This window comes from Pelodiscus sinensis, chromosome 6, assembly GCF_052426305.1.
Source record: "Pelodiscus sinensis isolate ZL-2025 chromosome 6, ASM5242630v1, whole genome shotgun sequence".
Lineage (NCBI taxonomy): Eukaryota > Metazoa > Chordata > Testudines > Trionychidae > Pelodiscus > Pelodiscus sinensis.
The window spans coordinates 1,182,863-1,197,355 of record NC_143057.1 but is presented as its reverse complement, the minus strand read 5'-3'; the positions used below and the strand labels follow the sequence as shown (position 1 = coordinate 1,197,355).

At 50.2% G+C, this 14,493-nt stretch overlaps 1 protein-coding gene across 3 annotated transcripts in view; it reads left to right on the top strand.

Annotated features, from left to right (window-relative positions):
- The first annotated feature begins 5,276 nt into the window (after window positions 1-5,276).
- TDRD7 (tudor domain containing 7) overlaps window positions 5,277-14,493 on the top strand; it is a 54,042-nt gene continuing 44,825 nt past the window's right edge. For 2 of the 3 annotated variants that reach the window (XM_089779124.1, XM_089779123.1), the window contains exons 1-3: window positions 5,277-5,412; window positions 8,217-8,429; window positions 10,877-11,018. In XM_089779124.1, the coding sequence (XP_089635250.1) occupies window positions 8,223-8,429; window positions 10,877-11,018 (349 nt within the window). In that variant the 5' untranslated portion in view covers window positions 5,277-5,412; window positions 8,217-8,222. Of the gene's footprint in view, window positions 5,413-8,216; window positions 8,430-10,876; window positions 11,019-14,493 lie in introns of those variants that run through there. The other variant, XM_025186138.3, reaches the window with a different exon arrangement.

Below are 14,493 nucleotides of genomic sequence, written 5' to 3'. Positions count from 1 at the left end.
GTTGGTCCAGTCAAAGACATTACCTCACCCAGCTGGTCTCTCCAGCTCTCCAGAGACAGAGGCGGGTTCCTGGGGAGCGCTTTACCTTAGGCGTTGGTCCTGCCAAAGACTTTTCACGTCCCATTATTTTCTAAGGTAAGAGAAGCACAAGCCTCTTCCCCAAAGGCAGGGGCCAGGAGCAACAAGTAAATACATTGTGAGCTGCTGAACCCGTCAGCTACGCCAGAACCCTTGTCCTGTCTCGGGAGCAGACAGCATGGCTAGCGGCAGTCCAGGAGCAGCACGGCTGGAGTGCACCCGACACGGTCCCAGGCCCTTCCCTCCCCCAGGAGGGGCTGGCATTCGAAGGTGTGGAGCAGCAAGACAGCGAATGAAGCAAGGAAACGGTTGTGCTTTTCACTTGCGAGGAGCCCTGCGTGCTTGCACTTCCAAACACCGATTATGGCGTTTGGGGGTTCAGCTTTGGCTGGGAATGCTGGGCCTGACTCCCTAGTTAACTAGCCATCCCCAGGGCGACGTGCTGATGAACTTCACACAATGTGACCTGGCGGGTGGGAAGTGACTTCTGAGACCTAGCGCCTCTTAGGAACTGAACACCAGAGCCTTTGCGTCTGGGGACGGAGCTACTCTCCTAATGAAGCGGCTACAGATGCTGCAAAGCCACGAGACGGCCAGTCTGCAAAGGCAGAATGTTGCACGCTGGAGCCTTCCCCGTGATTGCTTCTCCCAACAAGAGGTAGCAAGCAGTGTAGCTAGCCCACCCCGGCCAGTGCTGCTCACGACATGGTTTCATTCACTACACGTCTCCCAGGAGAGCTCCTGTCGCCTCTGATACGGCGGAAAAGGGTCTGAGGGTTGCTGCCGTTCTAGCTAAACATGAACCACAGCGAGGAAAGAACGGGACACGGAAAGGGGCCTTCACCCTGTCCTGAGTCGATTGCTGATCTAAAGGGCTATCCATCGTGGGCGGTACCAGAACCTAGCTCTGGCAGGCATATTTCCAATAGTGTGTCTAAAAAGGGAGGAGAGAGAGACCCAAAGGCATGTAGAAACTTCTAAAAAAGAGACATTAAAGCAGCAGTTCTGTCATGTAGTAATGGAGAGTCCAGGTTCTAGAAAATAACAGGACCCCGCACAAATCGGCCAGCTTCCACACCAGTATACCCCCCTCTGAGCATGAGCATTTTAAATCAGCAGACTTTATTTCATGAAGTGCAGTTTGTGGATGAAATGCATAGTAGTGACATTAGATAACTAATTTGCAATGATATAGCATTGCTATTTGCACTATTTAAGGCAACTAAAAAACAAAAATGTCTCTTCCCAACAAAGACTAATTGGCTTTGGAGCACAGACAAGGCGCAGACAGAGAAACCAGTTGCAGATACAGAAATACAGCCCAGGCTCGATTACAGAGCCATTAGTACTATGCTTTCTTTAGAAATTACAGTTTGTTAAATAAAAACTTGCCCTAAAACCTGCCACACACATTATCAAGTTATCAATCCCAATCTAAACAATCTGGAGAAAGGGGTAAGCAGTGAGGTGGCAAAATTTGCAGATAAACTGCTCAAGATAGTTAAGACCAAAGCAGACTGTGAAGAGCTGGAAAAAGATCTCACCAAACTAAGTGACTGGGCAACAAAATAGCAAATGAAGTTGAATGTGGATAAGTGTAAAGTAATGCACATTGGGAAAAATAACCCCAACTATACGTACAATGTGATGGGGGCTAATTTAGCTACAACTACTCAAGAGAAATATCTTGGAGTCATTGTGGATAGTTCTCTGAAGACATCCACGCAGTGTGCAGCGGCAGTCAAAAAAGCAAACAGGATGTTAGGAATCATTAAAAAAGGCTCACATCTTGAATACTGCATAGAGATGCAGTCGCCTCATCTAAAAGAAAAGACATATTGGCATTGGAAAATGTTGAGAAAAGGGCAACAAAAATGAGGAGGAGTTTGGAACAGGTCCCATATGAGGAGAGATTAAAGAGACTGGGAGTTTTCAGTTTAGAAAAGAGGAGACTGAGGGGGGATGTGACAGAGGTCTATAAAATCATGAGTGGGGTGGAGAAAGTGAATAGGGAAAAGCGACTTACTTGTTCCCATAATACAGGGGTGGGGAATGTCAGGCCCAGGGGCCGGATTCAGCCTTTGGCTTCCTGGATCTAGCCCCTGAGGCTCAGGGCTCCCCCCAGCATTGAGACGCCCATGCTGGCGCTCCAGCCCCCCTGCTTTTCCCCTGGGGGCTGGAGAGCACAGAATCTACTAGGCTGGGCTCCCTGTGTGCTGGTGTGCAAGGGGAATGTCTTTCTCCTTCTCAGTTGGAGGCCACTATGAGGGTTTTTTTTTTCTGCTTCTTACTTGTGTGCAGCCCCTGACTGATTTTTTTGTGGGTCAGTGGCCCCCAATCCAAAAAAGATTCCCCAATCCTGCCACAAGAACTAGGGGTCACCACATGAAATTAACAGCTAGCAGGTATAAAACAAACAAAAGGAAGCTGTTCTTCACACATCATGCTGTTGACCTGTGGAACTCCTTGCCGGAGGAGTTTGTGAAAACCAAGACTTTAATGGGGTTCAAGAAAGAACTAGATACATTCATGAAGGTTAGATCCATCAATGGCTATTGTCAGGCTGGTGTCCCTAGCCTCTATCAGAGGCTGGGAATGGGTGACAGGGGAGGGATCGCTTGCTGATTCCCTGTTGTGTTCCTCCCTCTGGGGCACCTGGCAGTGTCAGCAGACAGGACACTGGTCTGCATGGACCGTTGGTCTGATCCAGTCTGGCCGTTCTTATGTAATCTGTTGTTTTCCCTTTCTGCCACTGTACCCACCCCTGTACATTTTTCTCTTGTTATTAATCCTCTCGCTAATCCTTTGCATAAAACAGGTATATAAAAACAACATTGTACCGTATTGGTATGGAGAAAAGAATAAAACTGCTAACAAACGTGCTGTGAAGTAGGCCTAAGGTTTGTAGCTAGAAGCAAGCAAACCAGAGGGTGATGGTAAACTGTAGGACAGAAAGGCTGTGTCTAGACTACATGCCTCTGTCGGCAGAGGCATGTAGATTAGACACATAGGCAAAGGCAAATGAAGCCGCGATTTAAATGATCGCGGCTTCATTTACATTTACATGGCTGCCGTGCTGAGCCAACAAACAGCTGATCAGCTGTTTGTCGGCTCGCGCGCTAGTCTGGACGTTCCCCCTGTCGACATCAAAGCCCTTTGTCGGCAGCCCCGTTATTCCTTGTGGGATGAGGTTTACCGGGGCTGCCGACAAAGGGCTTTGATGTCGACAGGGGGAACGTCCAGACTAGTGCGCGAGCCGACAAACAGCTGATCAGCTGTTTGTCGGCTCACCGCGGCAGCCATGTAAATGTAAATGAAGCCGCGATCATTTAAATCACGGCTTCATTTGCCTTTGCTGAACAAACAAATCTACCTCTGCCGACAGAGGCATGTAGTTTAGACGTACCCAAAAAGTTCAAAGGGTTTAAAAAAAGAGGATGCTATTACTTCATTTTGCCACTAGATGACAGTGTTCTATATTATTTATTCAGTTTGTTACCACAAAGCCTCACTGGCTGATACTTTGGAAGTGGAACTCAGGTGAGAAGCTGAGATATGTTGAACAAAGGGAACTTCCGGTTTCATTTTTACCACATGGATTAAACTTTCTTTTAACAAAGAAAATGGACAATTTTCGCTGTCCTCCCCGTAACTCCGTGTACGCTGTCCTCTCTGTAACTCTGTACAATTCAGCAGCAAGGTCCTTGCAGGAGAGAAATCCCTTTGAAATAAACAACTCATACTTCCTGGTTGCAATCTGGTCAATTTATATAATCGCTTGCGCGCGCCATTGCATTGCAATAATGATCCTGAGGTCACTAGTTCACCACTTTGTCTCGAAGAACAAGTTTTTTAAGTGGCAGCACTGTTTTTAAAGGAAGTTTACACCTGTCTAAAAAAAAAGTGACAAGAACTGTCATAATATATTGCTAATATATTCCAAGGATACTTAAAAAAGAGTTGGCGAGGAGAACTGTGGCACCTTGGAGACTAACTGAAGTGTAGGAGCATAAGCTTTCGTGGGCAAAGACCCACTTCGTCAGATGCATGCATGCAAAGTGGGTCTTTGCCCACGAAAGCTTATGCTCCTACACTTCAGTTAGTCTCTAAGGTGCCACAGGACTCCTCGCTGCTTTTGCAGATTCAGACTAACACGGCTACCCCTCTGATACTTAAAACAGAGTTGTCAGTGTTCATGATTTTTATTGTAAGCAATGCTATTAACGCGCTGGAAGAAATCAGTTCTCAAGTTTCCAAATGACACTGCAATTGCTGAAGAGGGAAATAAAGCGCAGGGCAGGGCAGTTATGCAGAGCACTCCGGGTTTTAGGCAAGACGGACTGCTGCGAACAAGTATTTTAATGCAGTCAAATGACAGAAGGGGGGATGCGGCGACTTTAGACGGGGGCAAGGAAGGATGCCAGCCTGCTGACAGGAGCTCTGCAGTGGCGGAGCCGCCTCAGCACCCAGGGGACTGTGACTAGGCCAAGCGGCACTGCCAAGGCGACAGGAAAGGCTGGCGGCTGAGGAGCAGGTGGGAGCCCCCGGGCTGGTGTGCAGAAGCCAGGGCAGGGCTGGTGCAGCTCTGCAGAGGGAAGGCGCTGAGCGGAGCGAGCTCCCAGGAGCGAGCCGCCTGGGCGCTACGGACCGGGTGCACCACACGCCTCTGCCTGGGAGGCCATGCATCCCAGCCCCCTCGCCGGGCTCGCCCCGGGCACAGGCAGGGACAGACCCTGTGGGGCGGGCAGCAGTGGGGCAGCCCCCCTGCCTCTCTGCTCCCACCCCGCCCCACAGCACAGCCCCCACCTCTCTGCTCCCACCCCGCCCCACAGCACAGCCCCCCACCTCTCTGCTCCCGCCCTGCCCCCCAGCGCAGCCCCCCCCAACTCCCTGCCCCCCCAGCCCAGCCCCCCAGCTCTCTGCTCCTGCCCCACCCCCCAGCGCAGCCCCCCACCTCTCTGCTCCCGCCCCCCAGCGCAGCCCCCCCCAACTCTCTGCCCCCCCTGCCCCCCCCAGCACAGCCCCCCCCGGCTCTCTGCTCCCACCCCGCCCCACAGCACAGCCCCCACCTCTCTGATCCTGCCCCGCCCCCCAGCGCAGCCCCCCCCCGCTCTCTGCTCCCGCCCCGCCCCCCACTTTCACTTTCCATTCCTGTCCGGCGGGGAGGGGCGAGGCCGCGCGCCAGGCTCGGGCGGGTCCGGTCACGTGGGGCGGGGCGGGGCCGGACACGCATGCGCAGGAGCGGGGCGCGCGCGGCGTTAAAAGGCGGGGAGGGGGCGCGGCGCCGCGCCTGAGGCGCCCGCAGCTGCAGCGAGCCCCGTGCGGGGCCGGCTGGTGAGTCCCGGGCTCGCCCCTCCCCCCCGGGGGGCTGGGCAGTCTGGGGGGGGCTCGCCCCTCCCCCCCGGGGGGGCTGGGCAGTCTGGGGGGGGCTCGCCCCTCCCCCCCGGGGGGCTGGGCAGTCTGGGGGGGGCTCGCCCTTCCCCCCCGGGGGGCTGGGCAGTGTGGGGGGGGGGCTCGCCCCCTTCCCCCCCGCGGGGCTGGGCAGTGTGGGGGGGGCTCGCCCCCTTCCCCCCCGGGGGGCTGGGCAGTGTGGGGGGGGCTCGCCCCCTTCCCCCCCCGGGGGGGCTGGGCAGTCTGGGGGGGGGGAGCTCGCCCCCTCCTCCCCCGGGGGGGCTGGGCAGTGTGGGGGGGAGCTCGCCCCCTTCCCCCCCGGGGGGCTGGGCAGTCTGGGGGGGGAGCTCGCCCCCTCCTCCCCCGGGGGGGCTGGGCAGGGGGGGGGAGCCCCCTCCCCCCCGGGGGGCTGGGCAGTCTGGGGGGGGGAGCTCGCCCCCTCCTCCCCCGGGGGGGCTGGGCAGTGTGGGGGGGGCTCGCCCCCTTCCCCCCCGGGGGGCTGGGCAGTCTGGGGGGGGGGGGGCTCGCCCCCTCCCCCCCGGGGGGGCTGGGCAGTGTGGGGGGGGGGAGCTCGCCCCCTTCCCCCCCGGGGGGGCTGGGCAGTGTGGGGGGGGGGGGCTCGCCCCCTCCTCCCCCGGGGGGGCTGGGCAGTGTGGGGGGGGGAGCTCGCCCCCTCCTCCCCCGGGGGGGCTGGGCAGTCTGGGGGGGGAGCTCGCCCCCTCTTCCCCCGGGGGGGCTGGGCAGTCTGGGGGGGGAGCTCGCCCCCTCCTCCCCCGGGGGGGCTGGGCAGTCTGGGGGGGGAGCTCGCCCCCTCCTCCCCCGGGGGGGCTGGGCAGTCTGGGGGGGGGGAGCTCGCCCCCTCCCCCCCCGGGGGGGCTGGGCAGTCTGGGGGGGGGGAGCTCGCCCCCTCCCCCCCCCGGGGGGCTGGGCAGTCTGGGGGGGGGGAGCTCGCCCCCTCCCCCCCGGGGGGCTGGGCAGTCTGGGGGGGGAGCTCGCCCCCTTCCCCCCCGGGGGGCTGGGCAGTCTGGGGGGCGGTCTGTGGGGGAGGGGAAGGGTACCCCCCCTCCCGTGGGGCTCCTGTGGGGAAGCTGCAGTCACCACGGATACAAGGTTGACTTAAGATGCACCCTTTCAGCTACATGAATTGCCTAGCTGAAGTCGAAGTCGCTTAGCTGGGTTTTTGGCGCTGTCCATACCGCAGGAAGTTGCAGGGAGAACACTCTTCCTTCGGTTTCCGTTACGCCTCGTGGCAGCGGGACTACCGGCATCGACCGGAGTGCCTCTCTCACTTCAAATGAGCTGTCTTAACTAGACCTGCTAATTTGAACCCTGGAAGATTGACAGCAGCAGTTCTATCTTCTCTGTGGTGTAGACCTGTCCTAAATGTCTTGGTTTGTTGCCCGCTTGCACTTTACTCTCTAAAGTGTTAAATCTCCTCAGTTGGTGTCTAGCTGTCTGGGTCCAGCTCTTCCTGACTATCTCTTCCTCCCCAGGAGCTGTGACAGTATGTACATGGCATCTTTTTATTGCCCCAAGAAATTTGGGAAGCAAAATCTGCTAGTGCAGCAAACCATGAGAGGTGTTCTTCCTCTTTAACAAATAGAATACAGCAACCCTATGTCAATGATGCTAATTACACAATATATTACATGGCTCTCAGTACAGTACAACTCTAGATTTTCATAGGAACAGCAAACATTAAACCTCTTCCTAAACTGATATTTTCATTTTGTATCATTTAGAAAAGAAATTGTGTGATGTGAACAGTAAAATCTAAGACCCTTTTCTGACAAAGGCATGTTTAAGAGTTTAAACTCTCTGGCTGTGTCTACACTGGGCCACTTATTCCGGAAAATCAGCCGCTTTTCCGGAATAAGCTGCGAGCTGTCTACACTGGCCCTTGAATTTCCGGAAAAGCAACGACGCTCTACTGTACAAAATCAGCCGCTATTCCGGAAAAACTATTCTGCTCCCGCTCGGGCATAAGTCCTTATTCCGGAACACTGTTCCGGAAAAGGGCCAGTGTAGACAGCCCAGTAGTCTTTTCCGCAAAAAAGTCCCAATCACGAAAATGGCGATCGGGGCTCTTTTCCGGAAAAGCGCGTCTACATTGGCCACAGACGCTTTTCCGGAAAAAGGGCTTTTCCGGAAAAGCAGGCTGCCAATGTAGACGCTCCTTTTCCGGAAAAACTGAAAACGGAATAGTATTCCATTTTAAGCATTTCCGGAAATTCATGCCAGTGTAGACACAGCCCCTATGTCTTTAACCTGAAGAGCGTAATGCATTGTAATCCTTGTGATCTCAGTTAATTAATGTCTCCGTAAAATCCACATAGATCTACCTTTGAGGGGGGTCCTACTGCAGGCTTTGGTGAGCATTAATGGACAACTTCACACTCTATTCCCTGCCCTCCACTAAAGCAAAGACTAATATGTACCCCCTGCTTGCTGTCTAAGGGAGCTGAGCTAGACTATACTAAACATCTTGAAGCCTGTAATTGCTAAAAGCCTAGCTTAGGTAAAATTTTACCAGGTGTTTAGTAGGTGGTGGCTAATGAAAAGATGTTAGGGTACTGCCTAGGTGACATCCTGCCAAGAAGTCTCCTCTCTTTCCCTCTAATCAACCTTTCAAATAACTGCAGGGGGAGGAGGATGCAGGAATGCCCAAGAATACTTTTCTTGGGTTGTAGGATGGGAAAGGGAAGAGGGGACATGGTTGGCACTTGAGCTTTCACTTTTGGTTACAGATAAAGATGCCAGAAGCTGACCTAGTTGCAAAGATGCTTCGAGCTGTACTCCAGTCCAATAAAAATGGAATACCTTTGCCACGACTGCAGGGGGAGTACAAATCCTTGACTGGGGACTGGATTCCTTTCAAACAGCTAGGACACTCTACTTTGGAAGGATACCTGAAGACAGTTCCAGGAGTTGTCAAAATAGAAATTAATAAAATGGGTGAGGTAAGAAGAGCTTCATAACCATGGCATGAGAATTGTAACAAATTATACAATCGGGAGCTTTTCTCAAGATGCTTGTTAAAGTGGTTTTGGAATTCATTTTAAGGTTTGTGGGACTAACTTTGTACTGATGATTTTAGGGAGATCTCGCAGTCTTGGTTTAGCAATAGTGTTTCCTACCATTGGTAGCAATAGTGGAAACGTCGGTGTCTTAATCTATTATGTGGCTTAGTCTTGTTCTGAGACAATGTGTGTTTGGGACAAATATAATAGTTTCCAGCAAAATCTTTAGGACTAATTTTACTGTATTCATCTTGGCCATTGTGGGTTGACCTGCATGGGGAAGGAAGACCACCACTGTTCAGAAACTAAGAACAGGGATATAATTAGGCAAATTCACTTAGGATGCAACATTTCTAGAAAGGTATCAACACCTGGAGAAATTCATGTATACTGGTTTGGGCTGGATTTTTCCAGAGACCAACAAAGAAAGGACTTTTGAGTAAATAACTTGAGTTTAAACTGATTCAGGACCTTCTTTTTGATCCAACAAATGGACAGGATTATCTGTCAATGAGGGGGCCTAATCCTTTCTGGTAGGGGTTGGGAGGACTTTGACCTGCAGAGGCTTCATCAGACTTGATGCGTGACCTCTGGTAAGCTTTTAGCATGCATATAGAACACTGATTATTTGTAATGCTTCTTTGGAATGTTTTCACCTTAAGAATCAACGTGCTTGCTTAGAGCACCGTGGTAGCTAGGTGACTATACAGTTCATAAACCTTTGCCGAGCAGGCCACGTGCAACTACTTGCCTGTTTAGGTAGTCTGACTTGCTGATGTTACCACAGTTTGAGGGAACTGTGCAGCCTGGAAAATGCCCTTTCAAGAAGCAGGAGAGAGGTAGATCTCTGCCCAAGAGAAGGGATGGCTGAGGATCCAGAAGCCAAGAATAATTGCTTTTGGTAAACCAAGGAAGTAGAAATTCAGGTGCCGTTGACCTGAACTGTGACAGTGGGTAAACTAGGTCATTTAAAGTAACAATTTGTGAAATGAGAGCTCCACTTGGGAGGTAGTAGCCCCGTTCACTGAATTACCGTAATCTCTTTTATTGTTTCTTATACTGCGTGAGTGTGTGTGGAGACACGTTCACTTCTAAAAAGACCATATACAGCAATTTCTGTCTTGAAGGTAGATTTTGGTTCTACTTACTTATCACATACCCAAATTGGGGTAGATGATGTACAGATGTGGATAGATCCCTGTGGTATTATCATTCTCATGTGATTTTGTGTTGGGATCTTGTCCTTTTGGATGGATCTTTGTTGAGTGTTGTTGTGGAGTCTCTGTGGCATTTCTCCTATGGCTTTGTGTTGAGAGAAACTTTCCTTTTTTATATATAGATTTTGTAAGAGACAAATGTCTTTTGGGCTCTCCCCTTTCCTTGATTGCCCTGTTGAGGTGAGTGGAGAGTGGGGGATGAGCACCTCCAGCAGCAGTTGCAGGGGTGGAGAGGGTCTGGGAGCCGGATCCAGGACGGTGCCTGTGAGGAGAATTCATTAAGAAGACTGGACAGACAGATGCCTTGGGAGTCAAACAGCGAGTGCCTGCCCTTGGAGGAGCTCTCTCTGAAGAGCATTGGGAGGGGCAGGGTGGTGACTGGTTGGTTGCATGGGAGGGATGAATGCGGGGTGTCTTGCAGAGGGACCCCGGGTTTTCGTCTTGTCAACATGGGAGCATCGAACCGGATTGGGAGAAGCCTGGCTCCACCCCTCCCCCATCCAACTCACCTGGCCAGTGCAGTTAGGGAGCAACTTTTGGGGGGGGAGGGAGGGAGGAGGAGGAGGAGGAGAAGAGAGAAAATATAAGTATGGATTGATCTATGTATGTTCAATAAATGTGGCGTGTTGCCTTATCCTCCCTGAAAAAGATCCTGGGTGCTTCTTTTAAGCACAACACAGACTAGTAGGATAATGTCTGCGTAGAGGACCATACTGTTTCAGTCCTTTTCCATGCTCTGGTCATTAGTTTCTGCTCTCTAGAAAATCTCTTTTCCTTATTTAGGAGACACATTTGCAAAGAATTTTGCTGCAGCTCTTAAATTTGGCAATGTTTGTTTGGACTTACCCTAGTTTCCTTTGGTAGGACATTCTGTAGTGTAGGACTCTGTGGTAAAAAGGCTCTGTGCCTGTCTGCTTGACCCTGGGCTCTTCCAGTAGTGGTTTGCTGGTTTTTCAGAGTTCACAAGGCAGGTCATGGAAGGAGAGGCAGTGATTCTTGGGCATGAAAAAAAAGCTCATTGTAGTCTTTCTATAAATGTTAGCATTTGTACAATTTAAAGGTAATGAGTTTAAGTAAATGTAAGAAATACACTTCTTTCATAGAATGCAGAGATCTTTGAACCTGATTTCCCTTATACCCATTTTCTCCCCCCCTCCCACACCGGAGCAGATGACTTGCCATGCTGTTGCTTGCGCTGAGACTGTGCGAATTGCTCAACTGGTAGCTCGCCAGAGAAGTTCAAAAAGAAAAATGGGACGACAGGTGAACTGCCAGATGAGGTTAAAGAACACTGCTCCATTCACGTTAGTTGGTAAGAGCTGATAAACTGGAAACAGCCATATGATATACTGGTCATTAAAAATGTCGTGTGTTGTGGCAGAGCCTTACCCTTCTAAACCTCCTGATTACAATGAATTGTGTGCACTCTTAATCAATTCACATTCGAAGGAAACTGTTCTGAAAGATATTTGTGCTTACCAGTACTTTGAGGAAGTATATAAGAATGTACATGAAGTTAATAGGAAAACAATGCTTTTGCTTACGAATGTGCTGTGATGTAACTGAAACAATTGAAGGATAGTTGTCTTTGAGTATGTCTAAAAGGCAGTTAAAAACCTGCCGCTAGTATAAGAGTGCCCACAGTGGCATGCAGCCCATCTTGCTGCTGCTGATAGCAAATATCTTCATAGGCTGGAGATTGGACACTAGATAGGGAGGGCTCCAAGATACTACTATAGTCCATGAAAGTGTTTCCCTTGGCATTGCAGTGTGAGCATAGAACTAGATTTTACATTTTTAGTAAATTCTTTCCCAGATGTCTGGCTAGTGGACCTCACTGACATGTGCAGGCTCTAAATCTAACTGGTGTGGGGACAGGCAGGAATTTCACTCCAGCTCAGGTTCGCCAAGATGCCAAGGTTTATTTTGCTCTCCTTGCAGCATGGGGTGCAGGCCATTTGCTGGTTTGAACTAGAGCAAATGGTGGATTCTTGGGAACTTGAAGTCCTTAAATCATGACTGGAGGACTTCAGCAACTTAGCCAGAGGTTATGGATCTATTACAGGAAATCAGACTAGATGATCGAGAGAGACCCTTCTGTCCTTGAGAGTCCCTTCTGTTGTTTTCACTTCCCCTGAAGACATCATTCAAGCTTTGTATCCTGAGAGTGAATCCTTTATAGCGGGCCTTAGAGGTAGGAAAATAGTTTGCTTTGTAATTGCATCACTGAAGATACAATCTTGTAGGATGTTCAGTTTGCTTGTATGTGTCCCAGTAGTTGGGAGGTTTTTCTTGTACTTGAAATGCAACTTTTGGGCTAGCATTCATGAACTTGAATTTATTTTTGGGAGCTTTTATTCTAGTCAGTGAGAGGGATATCAAATAATTAACTGGTAAACATAAAGTTTACCCCCAAAAAAGTGGTCTTGTAGCATGTTAGAGACTAAAAAAAAAAATACATATATAGTTTCATGGGCCCAATGCACTTCAGATGTGTGGAAGTGAGTTGTTATATATAATTTGTTAGTCTCTAAGGTGCTACAGGACCACTTCTTGTTTTTTAAAGTTACAGACTAACACTGCTACCCCTCTTAGACTTTCAGTATGCTTAGCAGTTAACTTGTCCTGGCCAGTGAACTCCAGTGGCAACCAGCCGCACCAGGCTGATGGGACCCCTGACTGCATTGGAGCTGGGTAGTGAGCCAGGCGGCTGCACTTACGGTAAAATGGTTAACTGGTTAAGTGCTTTCATTTAAACAATTAACAGTTTTAACATCCTGTGACGACGCGTCGGGATTTTCCCATCTCCTGCACCCCGAAATGGCATGAACAGACTTCACCAGCCAGTAGAATGGAGGTTGTTTATTGTTCCTCCAGCACAGCGCAGCACAGATGTAATCTGGTTACAGGAACTGGGGCTAAGAGGCCTCAGTGCCCCCTTGAGATAGGGGAGTCCCAGCCCCCTCCCCAGCTCCTTCTTCCCTGCCTTCCAGCCAGGAACTAACTCCCCTTCTTCCAGCCCTGCCCACAGCCAGGGCAGCATTCCACCTCCCTTTGTTTCTCCCCATGGGGGGCCGCAGGTCAGACATGTTTTTGAGTCACCTTTGCATAATGAGGTTTTCCCTGCTGGGTCTTGCTCCAGACAGCAGAGGTCACCACAGCCCAGCAAGTACCCCCACTATGTCACACATCCCTAATCAATGGAAGGTGTGCTGGCTGGGATGTTCAGAAGCTGTCATGCAGCAGCTATTAGGGGTACCTAAAGAGTTAGGGTTCTTCTGCCAGCCTTGTGCCAAGGAGCTGTAATGCCTGTGAGCCAAAAGATCTAGAGAAGTAGAATTAACCATTTGCTACCTCAAATATTAGGATAAAGGTGGGGGGGGGGAGAGAACATAAGAACGGCCACACTGGGTCAGACCAAAGGTCCATCTAGCCCAGTGTCCTGTCTGCCAACAGTGGCCAATACCAGGTGCTCCAGAGAGAATGAACAGAACAGGGAATCAAGTGATTTCATCCAATCCCAGCTTCTGACAGGCTAGGGACACCATCCCTGCCCATCCTGGCTAATAACCAGGGCTCAACAAATCGTGTAACCTACTCGTCCGTGGCGAGTAGATTACAAGCTGGCGCAGCCGGCGCTGCGCGAGCTGCACATGCACAACTCGCAGAACCGTGCGGCTGGCGAGCCCTGCTAATAATCATTATGGATCTATCCTCTGGGAACTTACCAGGTTGTTTTTTTTTTTTTTTTTAGTTCTTGTGTTATGGGAAGGAGTAAATTAACTCTTCATTCATTTTCTCCACACTAGTTGTGATTTTATAGATCTGTCATATTCCCTACTTAGTTGTCTCTTTTCCAAGCTGAACAGTCCCCAGTCGTCTTAATAGCGCCTCCTAGGCCAGGTGTTCCATACCCATAATCATTTCTGTTGCCCTTTTTTGAACTGTTTTCCAATGCCAATATATCTTTTTTGGATGAGGTGACTACATCTGCATGCAATATTCAAGATGTAGACATACAATGGATTTACATAGAGGCTATAAGACATTTTCTGTCATGTTCCCTATCCTTTTCTTAATGAGGCAAACAGAATGTTAGGATTTTTTGACTGTCGCTGCACATTGAGTGGACGTTTTCAGAGAACTATCCACAAAGACTCCAAGATCTCTCTTGAATGATTAGTCCCCATCATTTCATTCAATCTCTAAAGCTTTCACGACCTATAGACTAGTAGCATTTGAAGCATGTAGATGAAAAATAATGCAGTAATTGGGTTTTGAATAATTATTTAATTATACTTAAATGTTAATAGCAATAATAAAACTATGAAGATGTGACTTTAAAATCATGGAAGGGATCCTTAAAGAATCTATTTTGAGGTACTTGGAAGGAAGGAAAGTGATTAGGAATAGTCAGCATGGATTCACAAAGGGCAAGTCTTGCCTGACACATCTGATTAGCTTCTATGATGAGGTAACTGGCTCTGTGAACATGGGAAAGTCAGTGGATGTGATACACCTTGACTTTAGCAAGGCTTTTGATATGGTCTCCCACAATATCCTTGCCAGAAAGTTAAGGGAATGTGGATTGGATAAATGGACGGTAAGATGGATAGAAAGATGGCTAGAAGGCTGGGCCCAGCGGGTAGTGATCAACGGCTCAATGTCAGGATGCCGGTCAGTTTCTAGTGGAGTGCCCCAAGATTCGGTTCTAGGACCATTTTTGTTCAATATCTTTATTAATGACCTGGACGAGGGGTTGGATTGCACCCTCAGCAAGTTTGCAG